This window comes from Suricata suricatta, chromosome 13 (genome assembly GCF_006229205.1).
Source record: "Suricata suricatta isolate VVHF042 chromosome 13, meerkat_22Aug2017_6uvM2_HiC, whole genome shotgun sequence".
NCBI lineage: Eukaryota > Metazoa > Chordata > Mammalia > Carnivora > Herpestidae > Suricata > Suricata suricatta.
This window is the reverse complement of record NC_043712.1, coordinates 33274705-33292190: the sequence shown is the minus strand read 5'-3', so window position 1 is coordinate 33292190 and position 17486 is coordinate 33274705. Positions and strand designations below refer to the sequence as shown.

Here is a 17486-nt window from a genome sequence, read left to right as displayed (position 1 = left end):
TTTCACCCAGAGGGTTGGCAGCTTCCTCATAAATAATTGAAGGAGATGTCACCTTGCCATGGGGAGGACTCATTTTCTTAGAAGACAGCACAGCCTCGTCTCACTTAAGGAAAGCATTTGTCTCCTTTTAACATGCCCTTGGCTCTGCTCCTTTCAAAGTAATAGTATGTCATTATTGTGCTAAGGAACATTCAGTCTCTTCCAGAGCTAGTGTCAGCATAAAAATGTACAGTTGACCCTTGAACAACTCGGATTTGAACCGTGCAGATCCACTTATATGCAGACTTTTTCATAGTATAGTGCCGTAAGTGCATTTTCCTTGTGGTTTTCTTAATATCTTCTTTTCTCTAGCTTAGTTTATTGTTAGGAATACAGTACTCAATACACATGACATATAAAATATGTTAGTTGACCGTATTATTGGTAAGGCTTCTGACTAGCAGTAGGCTATTAGTAGTTAAGTTTCAGGGAGCCAGATGTTCTCTGCAGGTTTTCAACTGTGCAGATGGTCAGTGCCCCTAACCCCGCCACGCTGTTCAAGGGTCATTTTTCTCTTATGCTCAGGCGTCTTCCTTTGGGGGGGGGGTGGTTCTCTGTTCATCCTGCTGCATCACATCCCTGTAGATTCATTGATTTATCTTCATTCAGCAATCTCTCAGAGGGCGTGCTACTGCTTGCCAGGCCTGTGTGGGGCACCGGGGGTGGTTAGATGAGTAAGCCAGGTGCTACGTGCTCAAGAAGGTGGCCTCAGGAAGGCAGATTGGAGGCAATTCCAGTGCAATGAACGCTGCTTCAGCAAAGTGCTTGGGGAAAAGAGTCCACCTTCTGGAAAACGTGTTTCCTACACTGAACCTTAAGGAGCCAGTGAATGCTGTCTAGGAAAGGAGAGAGAAGGAACAGTGTGGCTGAAAGCATTAAGACCAGAGAGAACACGGCACAGTCAGGAACAAGAAGGCTCAGTCTAGCTGCGGTGCTGTGGAGAGTGCGGAGGCCAGAGAGGTCAGTGAGGGCCAAGTCACTGGCCTGGCTCAGCCCGCTGAGAAGCTTGGAAACATGGAATCCAGGCCCGTAGCTCAGGTCTGTGTTGCTGTATGACAGAATGAGACTTTAAAAGTGTGGGCTGGAAAGGGATAGGAAACACGCACTGAAGAACCAGAGAATACGTTTTTGAGGAAAGTCCTCGCTGGGTCTCTGTTCTTCTCTTCAGCATCTTTTCCCAAGCTTCTACCAAATGCAAGGTTTGTGTTGTGGCCACCTGTGCACATTGCCACCTGGTGGACAATGCAGGGATTGCATTCCTAGCATAACATTCCTCATTCATTCACTTTATACTTCCTAATGATTCGAATGAACCAATGTGCTGAGATAAAGCACTCCCGGTTAGGAGAAGAGAACAGATATGGATATGTGTGCTCAGAGGCGTGAGTCCTCCTGAAGCAATGGGGTTCTTGAGGGAGATCAGGCAAGGCTTCACAGAAGTGACATGTGAGCGGGTCAAGTAGGGAGAACGGGTCTTTGGAGACCCCCCTCTGACATCCTCACTTTACAGAGGGGTGTGGCTGAAGCACAGGATGGGAAGAAACTTGCACAAAGCTACAGAACCCTGCAGGGCAGAGCTGGGGAGAGGACCCAGGTCTCTAGGTGTCCCGGCCCACAACTCCTTTTCCAGTACATGGTTGGCCTTCGTTTAAATGGTGCTATAGAAATGGCCTTTACAGGGTTGGATCTGCTACCCCAGGCTGTCCCTGTGCAGTCCCAACCCAGTACTCTGTCCCAGTCTGCTTTCTTGAGCAATAATCTCACTGTCTGCATTCCATCTGTGATCAGTTGCAAAACACCAAAACCTTCCTCAGGGAGGACACGGTGCTTGAGCCAAGATCTTGGCCAACATGGTAAGAAAGCCCAAGGTACATCCTTAGAGCACCTATTCTCAGAGACTGGCATACTTCTTGGCACACAGGTACTTTGTAAATATTGTGACATGAATGAGTGGGTGAGGGAAGGGTTGGCAGATGGCACCTGCGAGGTCAGTCCACATCTCCTGTGGACTTATCCAGAGTTGAGTCTAGTCCAGGAAGATAAGGGCCAAAGTCACAAGGGGGAATGCCCAGTTAAGGCGTTTGTCTTTATTCTGCCAGCAGGGGGAGCCAGCCTTATTTGTGACAGAGAAGGGACAAGATCTGACTATAGATTTCCTTTCATTCTTTTTCAAATAGAGAAAAATTGGCCCTAGTCAAGAGTCATACCCGCTCCCGAAAGCCATCATTGTGACTTAATGAAGAAACTGCAGTAGATCATCTGGATATCTGGGTTCTTCTGTTTCTAAATCTAATACTTAAGCTGGCCATATGTCTTTGGAATAAATAAAGGCTGTTCTGTGACAAGCTCCCAAAGCTCAGGCAACAAGCACCGCCTTTGTGAGGTGATGCTGAATTCCCTTCTGTCATTTTACCAGAACTCTGAACCCTGCGAAATACACGGTTGCAAGACTGTAAGTCTGCCTAACCTGGGTTCTTTTGTCACTCTCTGCCAACCCCAGTGCCATTACATGGCTCCCAGAAAGAGGTCTCTAGTGGAGTGTGTAGGGCTCTGTTGTATTCAGGGTTTTTATCAATAACCTGAATGAAGTCAGCAGAAGTATCCAAATGCCCCCAAACTTCAAAAGGGATAGATGTGCATTGATGTGCACTGGACGGAAAAAACAATATTCGGAAAGGTTCCGTAAGTTAGAATGGTAGGAGGAAATCAGATGTTGAAATGTTCTACAAATAGGCATCAAGTTCTTTGTTTAGATTCAACACTAAAATGAAAAAACATGAGGGAGGGTAAATTAAATCTATCACACAAGGTTGTGTCCAGGTTTAAAGGGGTCATGTCCAGACCATCGCAATCCCTTGGAAACAGGTCCCTATTACAATGGATGAAATTTTGCTGAACTTGAGCATTTTAAAGCAAGTGTTTTAGCTTTTCTCCCACTTTAAAGTGGCTGCCTTCCCAGCCTTCCCAGAGCAGTTGGTGGCAATTCGCTAATGCCCCTTCCTTAATGGTCTAAAAAGAGGAATTGTAGAATTGAGAGAAACCACTATTACAATCCAAGAATTTAAAATAGTCATTTGAGGCCCAGGCAGTGGAGCCAGGAGGCAGCTGGTGGATGGGCTCTCCCGGAAGAGAGAGCATCTCCGGGTCCGGAAGGAGAGGAGCTTTGCAATTCCCTTCCCTGAACCGCGTGGCATGAATGCACCGAGAACTGCTTCTTCCACGGAAGGAGAGGACCTGGTTTTCAAGGAAACACATGTCCAGTGTTTCTTTGTTTCTGGACATCCAATAACAGTTATGTGGGACCCAATCCTCATATGTCTCTGACTTTTTCATTTTCCTTTCATTATTTTCAATTTTGAGAATAAGCATTTACAAGACCTCCCCTGTATCCCAGAGGCATTGAACCAGACTAGTCATGGCCTCAAAGCCAATAAGATCTACGAGGGGAGCTGGGACTCGGACACAGTGACCTGTGATGTGACTCTTCGCTCTGTGTCCCAGTCAGTACCCAGCAGAGAGTAGGTGTCCCTGGATGACTTAGGTTCATTGAGTGCTTAATGTTTGTCACACACCCTCCTAAACGCTTTATGGGAATTAGTTCATTTCAACCTCATATGGCCATGCAGCATGAACACCTTATCTCAGAGAGGTTAACAGTAACTTGGTCAAAATTATCCAGCTAGGACACAGTGGAGCTGGCCCCAGAGTTTGCACTCGGAAGCCCTGCAGCTGACTGCTTCTCCACAAATCTGTGTCACATAGCAAATAAAGAAGGCCTCCATACGTGCCATAAGAGAGATGTAGACCACACCAGGAGAAGGAAGGGTACACCCCGGTGACCCAGAGACACTTGATGCCAGATATTGAGCTTAACTAGGACTTACTGAACAAAAACAATGGTGATAAGCAGAAGGGGAGAAGGTGGTCCATGTAGGAGTGAAGGGGTCAAACACATACAGCCTGAACTTGTCAGTCGTGGTTTCTGTTTGCTGCCTGCATGATCCTCTCCCACTCTACCACAGCTGATCAGACCAGAGCTGTTATGGACTGAATTATGCCCCCTCTCCAATTCATATGTTGAAGCCCTAAACCCAGTATTTTAGAATGTGTTTGAAGATGGGGTTTCTAAAGAAGTAGTTAAAATTAAAATGAGGCCATTAGGACAGGCCAAATCCAATCTGATTTGTGTCTTCCTGAGAAGAGGAGATTAGGACATACAGAGAGACACAAGGGACACACATGCACAGGGTAGAGGCCACGTGAGGACATTGAGAAGGCAGCGCTCTGCAAGCCAAATGGAGAGGCCTCAATAGAAACCGACCTTGCTGATGCCTTGATCTTGGACATCCAGCTTCCAGAACTGTGAAAGAATAGATTTCTGTTGGCTAAGCCCCACTGTGTGGTGGTATTTGTTAGCAGAGAAATAAAGGCTGACCCAAAGACAGAAGAACATAGACTGGCCCATGACCTACCTGCGGGTAGAGATAAACTGAGGCAGAGCTTTTCTGTTGGCAGTTAGAACTGGGAGACCCTGCAAGGAGGGGGTAGAAATGGAAAGGGTACTTGTCAGCAGTGGGGAGTTGAAGTCAGGAAAGAGCAGAAACCATAAAAAAGCAAAGGAGCTGAGCCATAAAGAGATTGAAGCAAAAATGCCAAAGGGGAGAGAGAGATGAGAAAGACGCCTTGGCCATGGGCATGGAGGAACCATTCCCAAGAGCAGCTTCAGTTTCCAGCTCATTTCCAGGTTGGGTCCCAAACCCCTTCAGGGGATTAAGAGGAAACCCAGTTAGCTAAAGGCAACTTGCGAGGACTCTGTTTCTTGCTTCTTAAAGATGCAGGGAAGTGTGAAAGGCTGTGTTTAAGGACAGATTGGCAACTCACAAAAAATGTAATTTGTGCAGGAAACCAGAGGAGATCAAGCTGGAAAAGATGGTTGAAGCAACTCCTTGGCAGGTTTGGAATGTGAGGGGAAGGAGTGCAGGCCATGGGAGGGCGCCTGACAAGGGTGAAGGGGGTCTGAGCTGGGCTCCGGAGGAGGTCTCTCTGCACTGAGCGTGGGCGCTGGGCTCCGGAGGAGGTCTCTCTGCACTGAGCATGGGCAATGGAGGCTGTAAGGCCGATAGCAAGCTCTGTGGTGGTCCAGGCATGAGGCACTGAGGCTGCAACTGGGGTGTAGCAGTGTGAAAGGAAGGAAATCATGTCCGTTAGGATGAGGACTAGCTGCTGTAACAAGCGAAACCACAGGGTGCAATGACTCTAACATAAAAGATGTTTATCCCTTATTCCTGTGAAGCCTCAGACAGCTATTCCTTGTCTCTTCAAGTGTTGAGGCAGGGCCCCAGGCTCTTTCCGTGTTGTGGCTGCACCATTCTGAACGCCACCTGCTCTGAGCTGGCGGAAGGGAAAGGAGGAAGTGGGCCCTCCCACACAGAGGTGAAAGGATGGGTGAGCACGACTGGGAGGCAGGATCAATGGAGTGAAAGCAGGGAAGGAGCTGGGGACAACTCTCGGGGGGATGAGAGTGGGGAGGGGGCATCACCTGGCCTAGGAGCTGATGGATGTGGTGAAGCAACAGACAGGGACCCCTGGGGTCTAGTTCCCATTCAGCTTGGAAGACCGTTTGGAAACAGTGTGCCATTGAGAATTTATGGCCATTGTGGTAACTGTGAAAATCTTAAGTCATCCTCAGCAGCAAGTGGCGTGCTCTGCCCTGAGTAGGATGTGGCCACACCTTATAGTCCTGCATCTCTCCGTGTGTTATTTGGTTCTTGGTCCTGCTGACAGGTGCTTACCTCTTGCTCTGTGTCTCGATGTCAGCCTCCCAAGACAGATGGTCTGCTGGGCAGAGTGTCCATCACAGATAACAGGTTAATATAGTTTATGCCTGGCTGCTCTTGGGTTGGGTACCTGATCTGGTGGGCAGTGCCCTGGGGCAGAGTCTTGTGACACCAGCCCGGCTGCTCATGCACTTGGCACAGCTCTGTGGGCATGGCAGGCTTTCTGAGGCATGGCCAATCCCGTTAGTACAGTTGCCTCCTTAAGCCTTAGTTTTCTTGCCCTTCAAATAAAGGACTTAGACCCCATGATGCTTACAAGTCCTCCGTATTCTGTGCCGTGTCAGGGCAGCATTTGCTGTAATGACTAAGCCCACACTTCACTGGCTTATTGCAGTAGGACTTCATTTCTTGTTCACGAAACGGTGTGTGAGGACAGATGCTGCAGAGGACAGATTCCTCTACATAATGATTCAGGAACCCAGGTTCCTTCCATCTCATTTCTTTAGGGCCTTAGAGTCCTAAACCAGCAGATGGAGAAGAAGGTAGTAAAGACTCACTTGCTTTGACCCAGAAGGAACTCCTGTCACCTCTGCTCACATTCCATTGGTGAGCCTTAGTCCCATGCTTGTTCCTATTGTTCCTAGATGCCAGGGCCTGGGGAGTGTGACCCTGGCTGGACAGGTCCTTCCAAGCAGCAGCTTCACTTTATGGAAAGGGAACAGGAATCCTGGTGGACAGCAAGCTGGTTCTGTCCCATGGGTGGGGTTCAGTTTTGAACTTGTCTCCAGCCTCTTCTCCCAGCAATAGGTGGCCTTGTTTCTAAGGAGAATCTTGAAGCCCATGGTCCTAGTTTCCCACTTTTTTGCCTCAAGGCAGAGTCCTACTTTATTGCCTGTCATAATTTTTATAGCTAGCCAAAGAGGCCTTAGCTGCTGGGCAAAGTTCTGATAGCTCAGGGGGCCCAGTGCCCACATGAGGGGGCTAACAGAGATAGCAAGTGTCCAGGAGAGAGGAAATAGGAGGGGTGTTCCTGCTTCGCAGGAGAAGAGGAGGAAGAGCAGAAAAGTAGCCAGTTGTGTTCTGAAACAGGAAGAAGGCCACCGGCCTGCTTCCATCTCTCTGGTAAATATTTGACTGGATGTTTGCCTTTTCTCTGAGGTTTTTGAGTGCTGTGAAGAGAACTGGGCAGAACACCAGAATATCAGAAGCAGTCAATAGTCAGGAGGCCAGAGGAGCTCAAAGAACAATCCAGAGAAGGAGATCACGCACTGGGACCACAGGCAGTGCTTTCCCACCACGATGATTTCCACAAACTCCAGGTGAGTTATCAGAGTCACACAGGACACACAGGATGGCCACATGTTCATGGCAACTGTCTTCTTTGATGTTGGTGATTCACAGAAACTGGGAGAAAGACATAGGTTTAATTGTTTTGTAGGTGGGCTGTCGTGTGGGAAGGAACCACAGATGGGTTCCTGGGTCAGTGAACAGGTTTCTGTTTACCTTCGGTTTGGAGTCAGAGGAGAATGGGAAGAGCCCAGATACGGTGTTGGAAGACTTGAGTTTCTCTGTAGTTTCTGGGAAATCTGAAAGCCTCCGTTTCCTCACCTATAAATCGAGTGTAATAACCCCAGCTTTGTGAAGATCATGTGAAAAAAGAATGTGAAAGGATTAGAGATCTGTAAAGTCCTGTCCAAATGCCAGGAATTAAGAATTCTCACTGAAACATTGAAACTTAAATATATAAATTAAAAAAATGTTTTAATCTTATTTAATCTTAAAAGACCTGAAAAGACTAGCCCAAAATACGACAGAAAATAGAAGTGTCGCTTTCTGGTGTCGTCATGTGTCTGGCTAGACTGTTGAGAGATGCCGAGGAGGGTGAGAGACAGGAGTGGCATCATGGAAAGACAGACGGAGTCTGTCTGATGGGAGTCCCTTGGGAAAACAGATGAGGATTTCCCCGAGGTCTGTGGGTAGAGCTTCCTTCCTATGAAATCTTTCATGTCTCAGAATGCCATAAAGCCATTACATGGAAACATTTTTGAGCACTCCCATACCCCAAAAATAGCCTCTCTTAGGCTTTTCTGTAACCTTAAGACACGTCTTCCCAACAGATGCACAGAATAGATGGAGATAAAGTACCAGTGCTCACAGATGGTGCCAAGCTCTGGCGTCTTGATGGAGATGCTGAGTGCACTCCCTGGGGAAGCAGCTGGCCAGACCCATCTCCCTACTGGGGTGCCTCCTGCGTCGATAATGGCTCCCTGCAAAACAAACACTGAACACTATTTTTGCTTTTGGCCTTTTTTCATAAAGGGGGGGAAATCCTCTTTGAATTTCTTTCAGTTAGTGAAAATAAGTAGTAATGTAGGTCTTTTATAAAGGCTAAGTGGTGTAATGTATACTTTTGAAAAGTGGGGCATACCTGTGCCTGAAGTCCTGGGCACAGGGAAGGCAGGACAAAGCCTGAGGGCAGTGAGTGGAGAAAGACATGGGACAGGAAATAGACCAGAGGGTGGCCTGAAGGACAGGTGGACGGAGCATAGAGTCTGCTAGGTGCTGGGGGACATGACCTAGGAAGTCCGAGGGCACTGTTCTCTTTTCAGCTGGGCTCCTTGGGCTTGGAGGGAAGGGCCAAGAGGGAGCAGGGGGGTATGGTTGGATATGGACTTCAGGAAGGTCCCTTTGGTCATGGGGTGGAGGAGGGGTAAGGGGGCAGTGCAGGAGGTATGGGACCTGGCAGGGATTTGACCCTGAAGTCCAGGTGAGGGTGAGGGGAGCCTAGACTGTGGTGGTTGCTTTGGGGACAGAGACGTGTCTGATTCTGCAGGGACTGGAGAGTCTACCTGACGGGGCTTGATCTGGGGGTGCATTGGAGGGCATGTCCCTGGGTCTCTGGCTTGGCCTAATGGGTAGACGGCAGTGACATTCCTGACATGAAGTTCCCCAAGGAGGAATGAGTTGGCAGGAATGTTTGCTTGGGACACGTTAGACTGGAGTGCCATGGGACATCCCAAACAAGGTGACCAGAAGGCAGGCAATTGGCTGTATTGTCTGGACTCAGAATAGAAGTCTGATCTGGACCCAGAGAATGTGGCCCACCCCATAGGGTCCTGTGCCCTCTGGGCCCCCTGACATTCTTTCAAAATCAGCCCCATGCCCCCCATGGCCTTCAGGACCTCCTCTTTATCATGGTCATCTCCCTGGGCCCCAGGCTGGCTTGTCCAGCCCTTCTCACAGGACAGGGCTCAGGGCTGAGCACGTCGTCCGGATTTGTCTGGCCAGTGAAGTAGAGGGTCATTGTCTTCTCTGAGGACGCCAGACACGGAGCCTTTATCAATGTCTTCATGTAATTTTCATGTGTGAGTCTGTTTCCTGTTTAGAAACTATAGGAAGATTTCAAATTCCAGCTCTCCCACTCACTAGCTGAGCGACTATGGGCATTTACTTTGCCTCTCTAAAGCCTCAGTTTTCCCATCCATGAAGTGGGAGTAATAGTCCATGCTGCACAGGTTGTGAAAGGATTAAGTGAGATAATAACTATAATTGTAGCCCCCTGCCTAGCATGTGATGAACCTTCAATAAACAGTACCTAGTATTACTGTTATTTTATTAAGTGAGAAGAAATGAAAATGAACGTTGCTTTATTGGACATTTAATAGAGCAGGCAGTAGAAAAAATGGGCTTTTGTCTTCCTCAGTCACCCGTTTTTTGCAGTAACTCTAAACTTCTCAGACATGGGCACAACGCCCCCATACTCACCCTCTGAGTATAGGAATGGCTGACCATTCCTAGCTTTGCAGTCAGCCCAAAATGAACAGGCAAGGGGAAAGCAGAGGAGAGGAAGCAGAGACCTGGACACAGAGCGGGGAACAGGGAGGCCATGGGAGAAAATGGAATAAAGACACAAAAGGCCAGTTAATACCTCATGTCTGATCCTCACGGCTTAACGTTAGTACCTGTGTTTGAGTCCCCCGTGGACAAGTGACAGCCTCTCTCTGAACCTCGCTCGCTGAGGATCCAGCGAGACCTCGGGGATGAGAACACTGTGTGGACTGTAAAGCCCCCATCTGTCCCGAGGTGCCCAGAGCTTGGCCCAGGGGATGGCCCCATGACCATGTGCCCCAGTAGAGAGCCCTGCTCCCAGCCTGGTCGATGCTGTCTCTCTGAGATGCTGGTGGAGCCAGGGCACCAGCCAGGTGTCCAGCTTTTTCACACAATGGCTTCTGTGTCTCTCGATGATGCTGGTGCCACCCTAGGAGAGCGCCCCCGGGCTCCCCTGGACTCCACCTCTAGCTTGTGGAACAGCATTGGCGGAGGCAGCTGCAGGGAGCGGGAACGCAGGCCTCAGGCAACAAGGCACCGTTCATGCCCAATCTCTTTTAAAAAAGATGTTTTTTAAGTTTACTTATTTTGACGGAGGGGAGTGCTTGTGTGTGCACATGAGTGGGAAGGGGGCAGAGAGAGATAGAGAGAGGAAGAATCCCAAGCAGGCTCTGCGCTGTCAGTGTAGAGCCCTATGCAGGGCCCCATCCCACGAACCATGAGATCATGACCTGAGCCGAAATCAAGAGTCACACACTTAACTGACTGAGCCACCCAGGCACCCCCACACCCATTCTTTAAATGATTTAGGGAAGTGCTGGCATTCCACCCATTCCACAGACAAGCAACTGAGGCTCCAGAAGGATAAATGATTCACCCCACGTGCAAGGTCTCTGACTCCAAATCCCAGGCTCTTCCTTCCAGACAGACCTGAGGTCTCACCTAAGCATAAAATAACCTCTAAAGGAGCTTACCGACCTAGGGCTGACCACTTCTAGCAGTACAGCAAGGTCAAAATGAGTGGGCACAGTCAAGACAAAAGAGAAGGAAACAGATTTGGACCCACGGAGAAGATAGCCCTGGGGGAAAAAAAAATGGAATGAAAACAGGGTGTGTATTTCCCCTGATTCTCAGAGTCACAGCAAGTGACAGAGACAAAATGTCAGGGAGTAAGAGAGAATCAGACAGAAGCCACGTAGGACTTTCTAGAAAGGCTGTCAGAGGCAGGCCTGAAGTAAGGTCCTGGGGCTGGGAGGAAACAAGAGATCTGTCTGCCGGATGGCTGCTTATGTGGGTTTTACGATAGTCCGGGGCTCAATTTTATTTTATTTAAACAATTTAAAGTTTTAAAATTGGAAGTGTACATATTTATACAAAAGAAGAGAGAATAGTATACTAAACCCGTGTATGTATTCCCATCGCCAAATTCCACGGCCAGTCTTGTTTCGTGGGCACCCCCCCCTCCTCCAGACAGCCCAGGGTCTCATCATGGAGTTCAGCTTTGAAAGCAAGTTGGCTTTCCCCTGTGGAATTCTAGAAGCTGTGCACAAATGACCAAGCACACAAAGTCGAATCTTCGCAAGCCCCCATGAGCCTCTGGTCTTCATCTGAGAGAGTCCTCACTACCCTGGCCACAGGAGTGGAAAATTACATTGAAGACTGTGAGTCAGAAAGTACTTACACGAGAGGGTCCACATCGTGAGGGTTCAAGTCCTGCTGGCCCCTCCACTTATTAGCTGGGTGGGCTTGGATAAGCTTCCTGATCGTTCAGTGCCTCAGTTTTCTTATCTGTGAAATGGGCTGATAATAGTACCTCTGTCACAAGGGCTGCCAGGAGGACGAAGTTAGTTAATAAATGTGCGACCCCTAAAGTGTAATTTGGTGCACAGTGGGCCCTTGAGAAATGTTATCCGTCCCTCTACCCATTTAAGGAATATTAGTGAGCACCTACTGGTCCTACATGCTGGGCCAGGAGCTGGGCACGCGGAGATGCCTGAGAAGGGTCTCTGCCCCCAGAGAGCCCCCCATCCAGTGGGGACACGGCCCAGGAAAACATACTTCCAAGCAGTGGTCTGGCTGCTATGACAGTGGGCTGTATCCCAAGCAATTTAACCTTCTCTATTCATAAGTGGCCAGACTGAGACCCGCAGGTCCTCTCAGCCTACAGAGCCATGGCGCTCAGCAGCAGAGCTGGGTGGCCTGGACGCAGTTGTTCCTGGCTGGTCCTCTTACATGAGGCTCTCAGACCCCAGCGGCTCTGGAGGGCCGCAGGACCAGTCCAGGCAAAGGTGCTGTGTTTTGGGGAACTCTGCTGGCAGCATGGCAGTGGGAGACGGGTCACACGGGGCCAGGCGTGGGCAGCCACCATGGCTACTGGTTAACCAGGTGAAGGACTTCGATTCAGCCCACTGCAGGGGCAGAGGCCAAGGGCAGAGGAGTCCCTGATACCCCCCGTGCCTACCAGGAGGCCAGGCTGGCTGTCCGTGCTCTGCATTGGATTGGGAAGGGCTGGCTGCAGACTCTCCAGACACAGAGGAGCAGACAGGGTCTGCGTCTGAGGAGGTAGAAATGCAGCCAGTGAGAGCTCCTTTTCAGCCCAACCTAAAGAAAATATCTGATCTTTGGTCAGAGCTGTGCAGAAGCGGGAAGGGGGTGGAAAAGATCAGTTCTCATTAAGCATGACGTGGGCACTTGATTCTCACTGTGTCTGATCATCTGGAAAGCCTGGAAAGGAGACATCAGATCCACTTTCCGGACGAGGAGAGTAAGGCCCAGAGCAGGCCTGGCTCACCCACCGTCACACTGAGCGGGGAGCTGGGCTCGCTCTCAGGTCTGCCTGGCTCCCTCCAGAGCCAGTGCTTTTCCCTCTAGGCCCCGTGACATGGAAGGGTTGGCTTTGTGGGGAGAGGATTCCTACCACCAGAAGTGCTGCCTGGTGTGGGTGTGGGGCCTGGGGAACGTCCTAGAAGGCATTCAAGCATCCAAAGGGCCTGGATTCCAGAGCCTCTGGGTAACCAGGCGGGTGTCTGTGATCCCTGAGTGAGTGGATGAGTGTTTTACCTCGGGGGTGGACAGGAAGCAGCTGTGCCTTATGCGTGCCCACCACACCCAGCGCTGCCGCTTTCTCATTCTTCCTCCCCCCCCGTCCCCCCCTCCCTTCCTTCCATCCTTCCTGCCTCCCTTTCCTCCTTTCTTCCTTCCTTTTTCATTCATTCATTCATTCATTCATTCATTCATTCATTCAGCACCTACTTGGGTTTGTTATGTACCTGTCCCAAGTCAGAAGCTGGGGGTAGAGCTGGGGTAGAAGATGGTTGGAGTTAAAAGTTGAGTGAAATGCTTCTTGCTTTTGGAAAGCCCAGGCTAGAAGTGAAAGCTGAGGCCTGAAGAAGGCACCTGCAACAGGAAGCACAAATAATGAATGCCAGAGAGCGATGTGGCTACGGAGTGGGGGTGGGGGGTCCTTCTCAGGGGAGGCCAGAGGGATGGACTCTGGCACCAGGGAGATGAGCCAGCTCAGGAGGCTGGTGCAATGCCCCAAAGGGCCGGTGATAAGCCAAAGAGTTTCCAGATGATCTCACCTGTGGTTACACGTCAGAGCAAGGCCTGGGGTTTGGGAACCCCTCGGTGCAAGGACAAATACTTGCAGACGGTGCAGTGAGTCAGAGGCCCTCAGTGATGGTGCGTCCCTGCCTCAGCAATCACCTCGCTGTCAGGGCTTTCCAACAGCTGATTGAGAACCATTCGTGGGCTGTCAAATTAATTTAGTGGCCATGACCAGCACTTCACAAGATGGAATGGACCAGAACAAAATGAATAGAATTGAGTCAGATTGAAAATAGTAGAGGATGTGAAGGGTATTGTGTTACGAAAATTTGTTTTGCGTGTCTGTGCACAGCCATGCGTACACACACACATGAACTGGGTCATGGCTATAGTGTGTGCTTGGTCACAGCTATGACTTATAGTCAAAAAACTTAAAAACACCTAATGGGTCCAATCGCCCTGTTTTGCAGAGCATGGGAGGAGAGGGTCGGTCGGGGGCACTGGCCCCCTCCTGTGTTTTTTCCTCTAAACTTACCTTCTCCCAAAGCATGGTTTATATCAAGACCAGTTTCCAAACAGGCTCCTTATTTTTGTCCAAGCCCAGAGGCAGGGCCACATCTGCCCAGTGGTGTGCCAGGGAATGTGTAACTGGCTTTCTGCAGAAAATAATATATATTTAGTACAAATTATACTGATATAGCGGATGTATCACACAACTCACAAATAATGAAATATACAATGCTCTTTATTACAGGATCCATAGAGCCAATTCATCCTCACGAAATGCTTTCATTGATTTTTACTGAACCCTTTTATCTGTAGCCAACCAGTAGTTGATGAACGAGCATCATTTTGACATGAATATTATTTGATATTTTTATTTACAGTAATGAGTAAGACAAATGTGCAACAATGAAGGCAAGGGTTAGGTCAAAACTTGCCTCATTCATCAATTGCCAGAAACTATTTCCTAGATGAATAGGATAAGAGTTTTTGGATTCTGGGAGAATACTTCTTCAGTTTTTATTTCTGCTATTCACAGTGTGATAGCTACAAACATCAGCAAGCCCTGATTTGTAGTGCCCGGCCCATTTGCGCGGTATAGATATTCCCACTGTGGCTCATTTCAAGCTGCCCACATGGTGTCACTGAATGTGGGCGTGGAGAGAGATTGTCAGTGTCACACCATAACATAGTTTCCATCCCACAGATACAATAGATGTAAATAACCTCATGATTAGAAAGTGATGGGTTTTGAATCTTTGCTATCTTTCTTTTTAATATAACCTAGTTATAAGTTTATATATAATTTAGTTTTTCACAATGCTGCTCTTCACAATGGGCCTGCAAAATTCCTGATGAGGTGACGGTCCCAGCTGGTACCGCCCAGCCTGAGCACACTAGTCCATCTGCCTGGAACTCTCAGGCAGGATGGCAGGGAGGGTGTGCCCCGAGGTGGGTCAGGGTGGCCCGGAAGCGGACACTTCAACACACACACTGCTGGGTTCCTGGAGGTATCACAAGGGCAGGCAGGCGCTCGCGCATGCGCACGCGCACACACACACACACGCGCGCGCGCGCGCACCTCTTCCTCCTTCCCTAGTCCTTGCAGAGCACCAAGGCCCTGCTGCTGCCCACCCACGGGGTGCCTGAACTCACTGAGTTTCACCTGAAACAGTCTCGGGCATCCTGACTTTTTCTGCTCACTCACCCTCTCTGGCCTCAGTTTCCTGAGGGAAGTTCCCTTGGAATGTTGTTGTTTTTTTTTTTAAATTTAAGTTCAAGGTAGTTAACATATAGTGTAGTATTGGTTTCAAGAGTAGAATTTAGTGATTCATCACTTCACACAACACCCAGTGCTCATCTCAATAAGGGTTCTCCGTAATGCCGTCTAACACCCAGTTAGCCCCTCCCCCACCCGCCTTCTTCCATCAACCCTCAGTTTGTTCCGTGTATTTAAGAGTCTCTTATGGTTTCCCCGCATCTCAAAGGACATTCCTGAGCCTCTCCGTGTGGCCCAGGCTGACCCTCCGGATCAGAGATGAATCTGCAGGGTATGAAATCTCTCCTGGCTTCAGTTCCTCATTTTAAAAAGGAGATAACACAACCTGCCTCCCGAGATTCCTGCAAGGATTAGATCATCTAAAATAGCAGAATGCCTTGGCCATAGTGACACATAATAAAGTGATATCCATCACGGAAAGTTGTTACCGTATGTTTAATTACTATGGAGTGATAATGTTAGGGACAAAGGAAGCAAAAGGATTATGGGGCAGAGACTGTCCTAGGAGCAGGGGATCAATAGGGGGTGTTGGAGACAGGAGCTGGGAGTTCAGATGACTCATGATCTAGATGCGTCTGCTGTATAGCATGCCTCAGATTGGCCATCACAGCATTTTATTAAGAATTAAAAAAAAATTTTTTTTACTGTTTTTATTTATTTGAGAGAGAGAGAGAGAGAGAGAGAGAGAGAGAGAGAGACAGCATGAACAGGGGAGGGTCAGAGAGAGAGGGAGACACAGAATCTGAAGCAGGCTCCAGGCTCTGAGCTAGCGGTCAGCACAGAGCCTGATGCGGGGCTCGAACCCACGAACCGTGAGATCATGACCTGAGCCGAAGTCGGACGCTTAACCGACTGAGCCACCCAGGCGCCCCAAGAATTTTTTAATTAATGAGGGGCACTTGGGGGGTGGTGTCTCAGTCCGTTTGGTGTCTGACTTCAGCTAAGGTCATAATCTTGCAGCTCATGAGTTCAAGCCCCACATTAGGCTCTTTTGTCGGCACAGGGCCTGCTTCAGATTCCCTGTCTCCCTCTCTGCCCCTCCCCTGATCTCTCTCTCTCTCTCTCTCTCTCTCTCTCAAAAATAAATAAACACTTAAAAAAAAGAATTTTTTTAATTAATGAAAGATTTGTAATTTACCACCACACTCCATACATGTTTTCACTTTATGCAGATTTCATAAATGTCTTCACCTCAGAATAGTGTTTTATGGCTTAGGAACAACCTTTAGTCTTTTCCCTGGTTACAGAGCATCCTGTTCATTCATTCAGCATGTGTTTATTGCCTCCAGTTTGTGCCGGGCACTGTTCTGAGCTCCCCGGTAGATGGGCACAGCTGTCAAGCTGCATATCTCTGTGTACTGCAATTCAGAAAATCATAAAAAGATTGTCGAAAGCACCCGGAGGTGACCACTCTTCATAATTTAGGATCAAGGAAGAATTTTCTTCCACTTTACAGTATATCATAAACACATTTCCAAGGCATAATCCATGGAAAGCAGATCTTCTGCATTTGGGGGCTTTGTCTCGCTGCTGCCCTGCAGGTGTGGTCCACCCTTCAGCATTCCTGCCCTGCCCCGGAACCACCCAGAGCAGTAGGAGTAGTAAAGACCAGGAAAGGGGCCTCAGAGGCTTTCTAACTTGGGTTGATGGTAGGATGCTTCATATGTTCACCGCAGCGGCTGCCAGAGAGGAAGTGTAGCCCAGAGGTTCTGGACTCTGCAGCTGGGACCCCTTGAGCTCACCTGTCCCCAGCTGCCTGACAGACTCTCAGTTCAGCCCCTGCAGGCAGGAGACAGGCCAGGCGTTGGACCTGCATAGGCAGTCACCCATCCAGAGGAGTCTGACGGGTCTGTTATACTGATGTGGAAATTTCCTTTCTTTAGGAAACGCATTTTCTTTCCTTGATGAAATGAAGAAATCAAACGTAGTCAGATCCCATTTTTGCCTAAAACTATAGAGGTTATAAACATGCACAGTTATGGAAGGAGAAAAGACTTTTATTTACTACTTTATACATTAGGAAATATTTTGAGGGTTTTACAATGAGTGTATGTTACATTTCAAACATTATACACACACATGAGAGAGACTGACAGAATGAAAGATAGAAAGAGCGTGCGAGCATGAGACTCTGGGCATTCTAGTACCTCTCTATTTCCCTAGCTTATATCTTTCAGAAGTAGGATTCCTTAATGTGGAATTGCTGCATTTTGAGGGTTCTTAGTATATATATTGCAAAATTAATCCTCAGAATGCTTATACCACTTTTTATACTTACCAGTAGATGGGTACTAACTTGTCTTAACCTTCAGTAATGCTAGGTAGTATTTTCAGTAATTCTCAATTTAATAGATAAGACACATTTTATCTTAATTTCTACTTTTATTACTAGTTGCAATTTTAAGAACTTACTGCATATTTGTGTCTCTTCTTTGTTAGTGGCTTACTATTCTTTGGACATTCTTGTTCTTGTGATGTTTCTCTTCTCATAGATACTTTTTATTTATTTATTT

At 48.4% G+C, this 17486-nt stretch overlaps 1 protein-coding gene across 1 annotated transcript in view; it reads left to right on the top strand.

Annotated features, from left to right (window-relative positions):
• Window positions 1-7077: 7077 nt before the first annotated feature.
• LOC115276472 (stimulated by retinoic acid gene 6 protein-like) overlaps window positions 7078-17486 on the top strand; it is a 53533-nt gene continuing 43124 nt past the window's right edge. Inside the window, exon 1 of the mRNA XM_029920511.1 lies at window positions 7078-7135. Within this exon, the coding sequence (XP_029776371.1) occupies window positions 7116-7135 (20 nt within the window). The 5' untranslated portion in view covers window positions 7078-7115. The remainder of the gene's footprint in view (window positions 7136-17486) is intronic.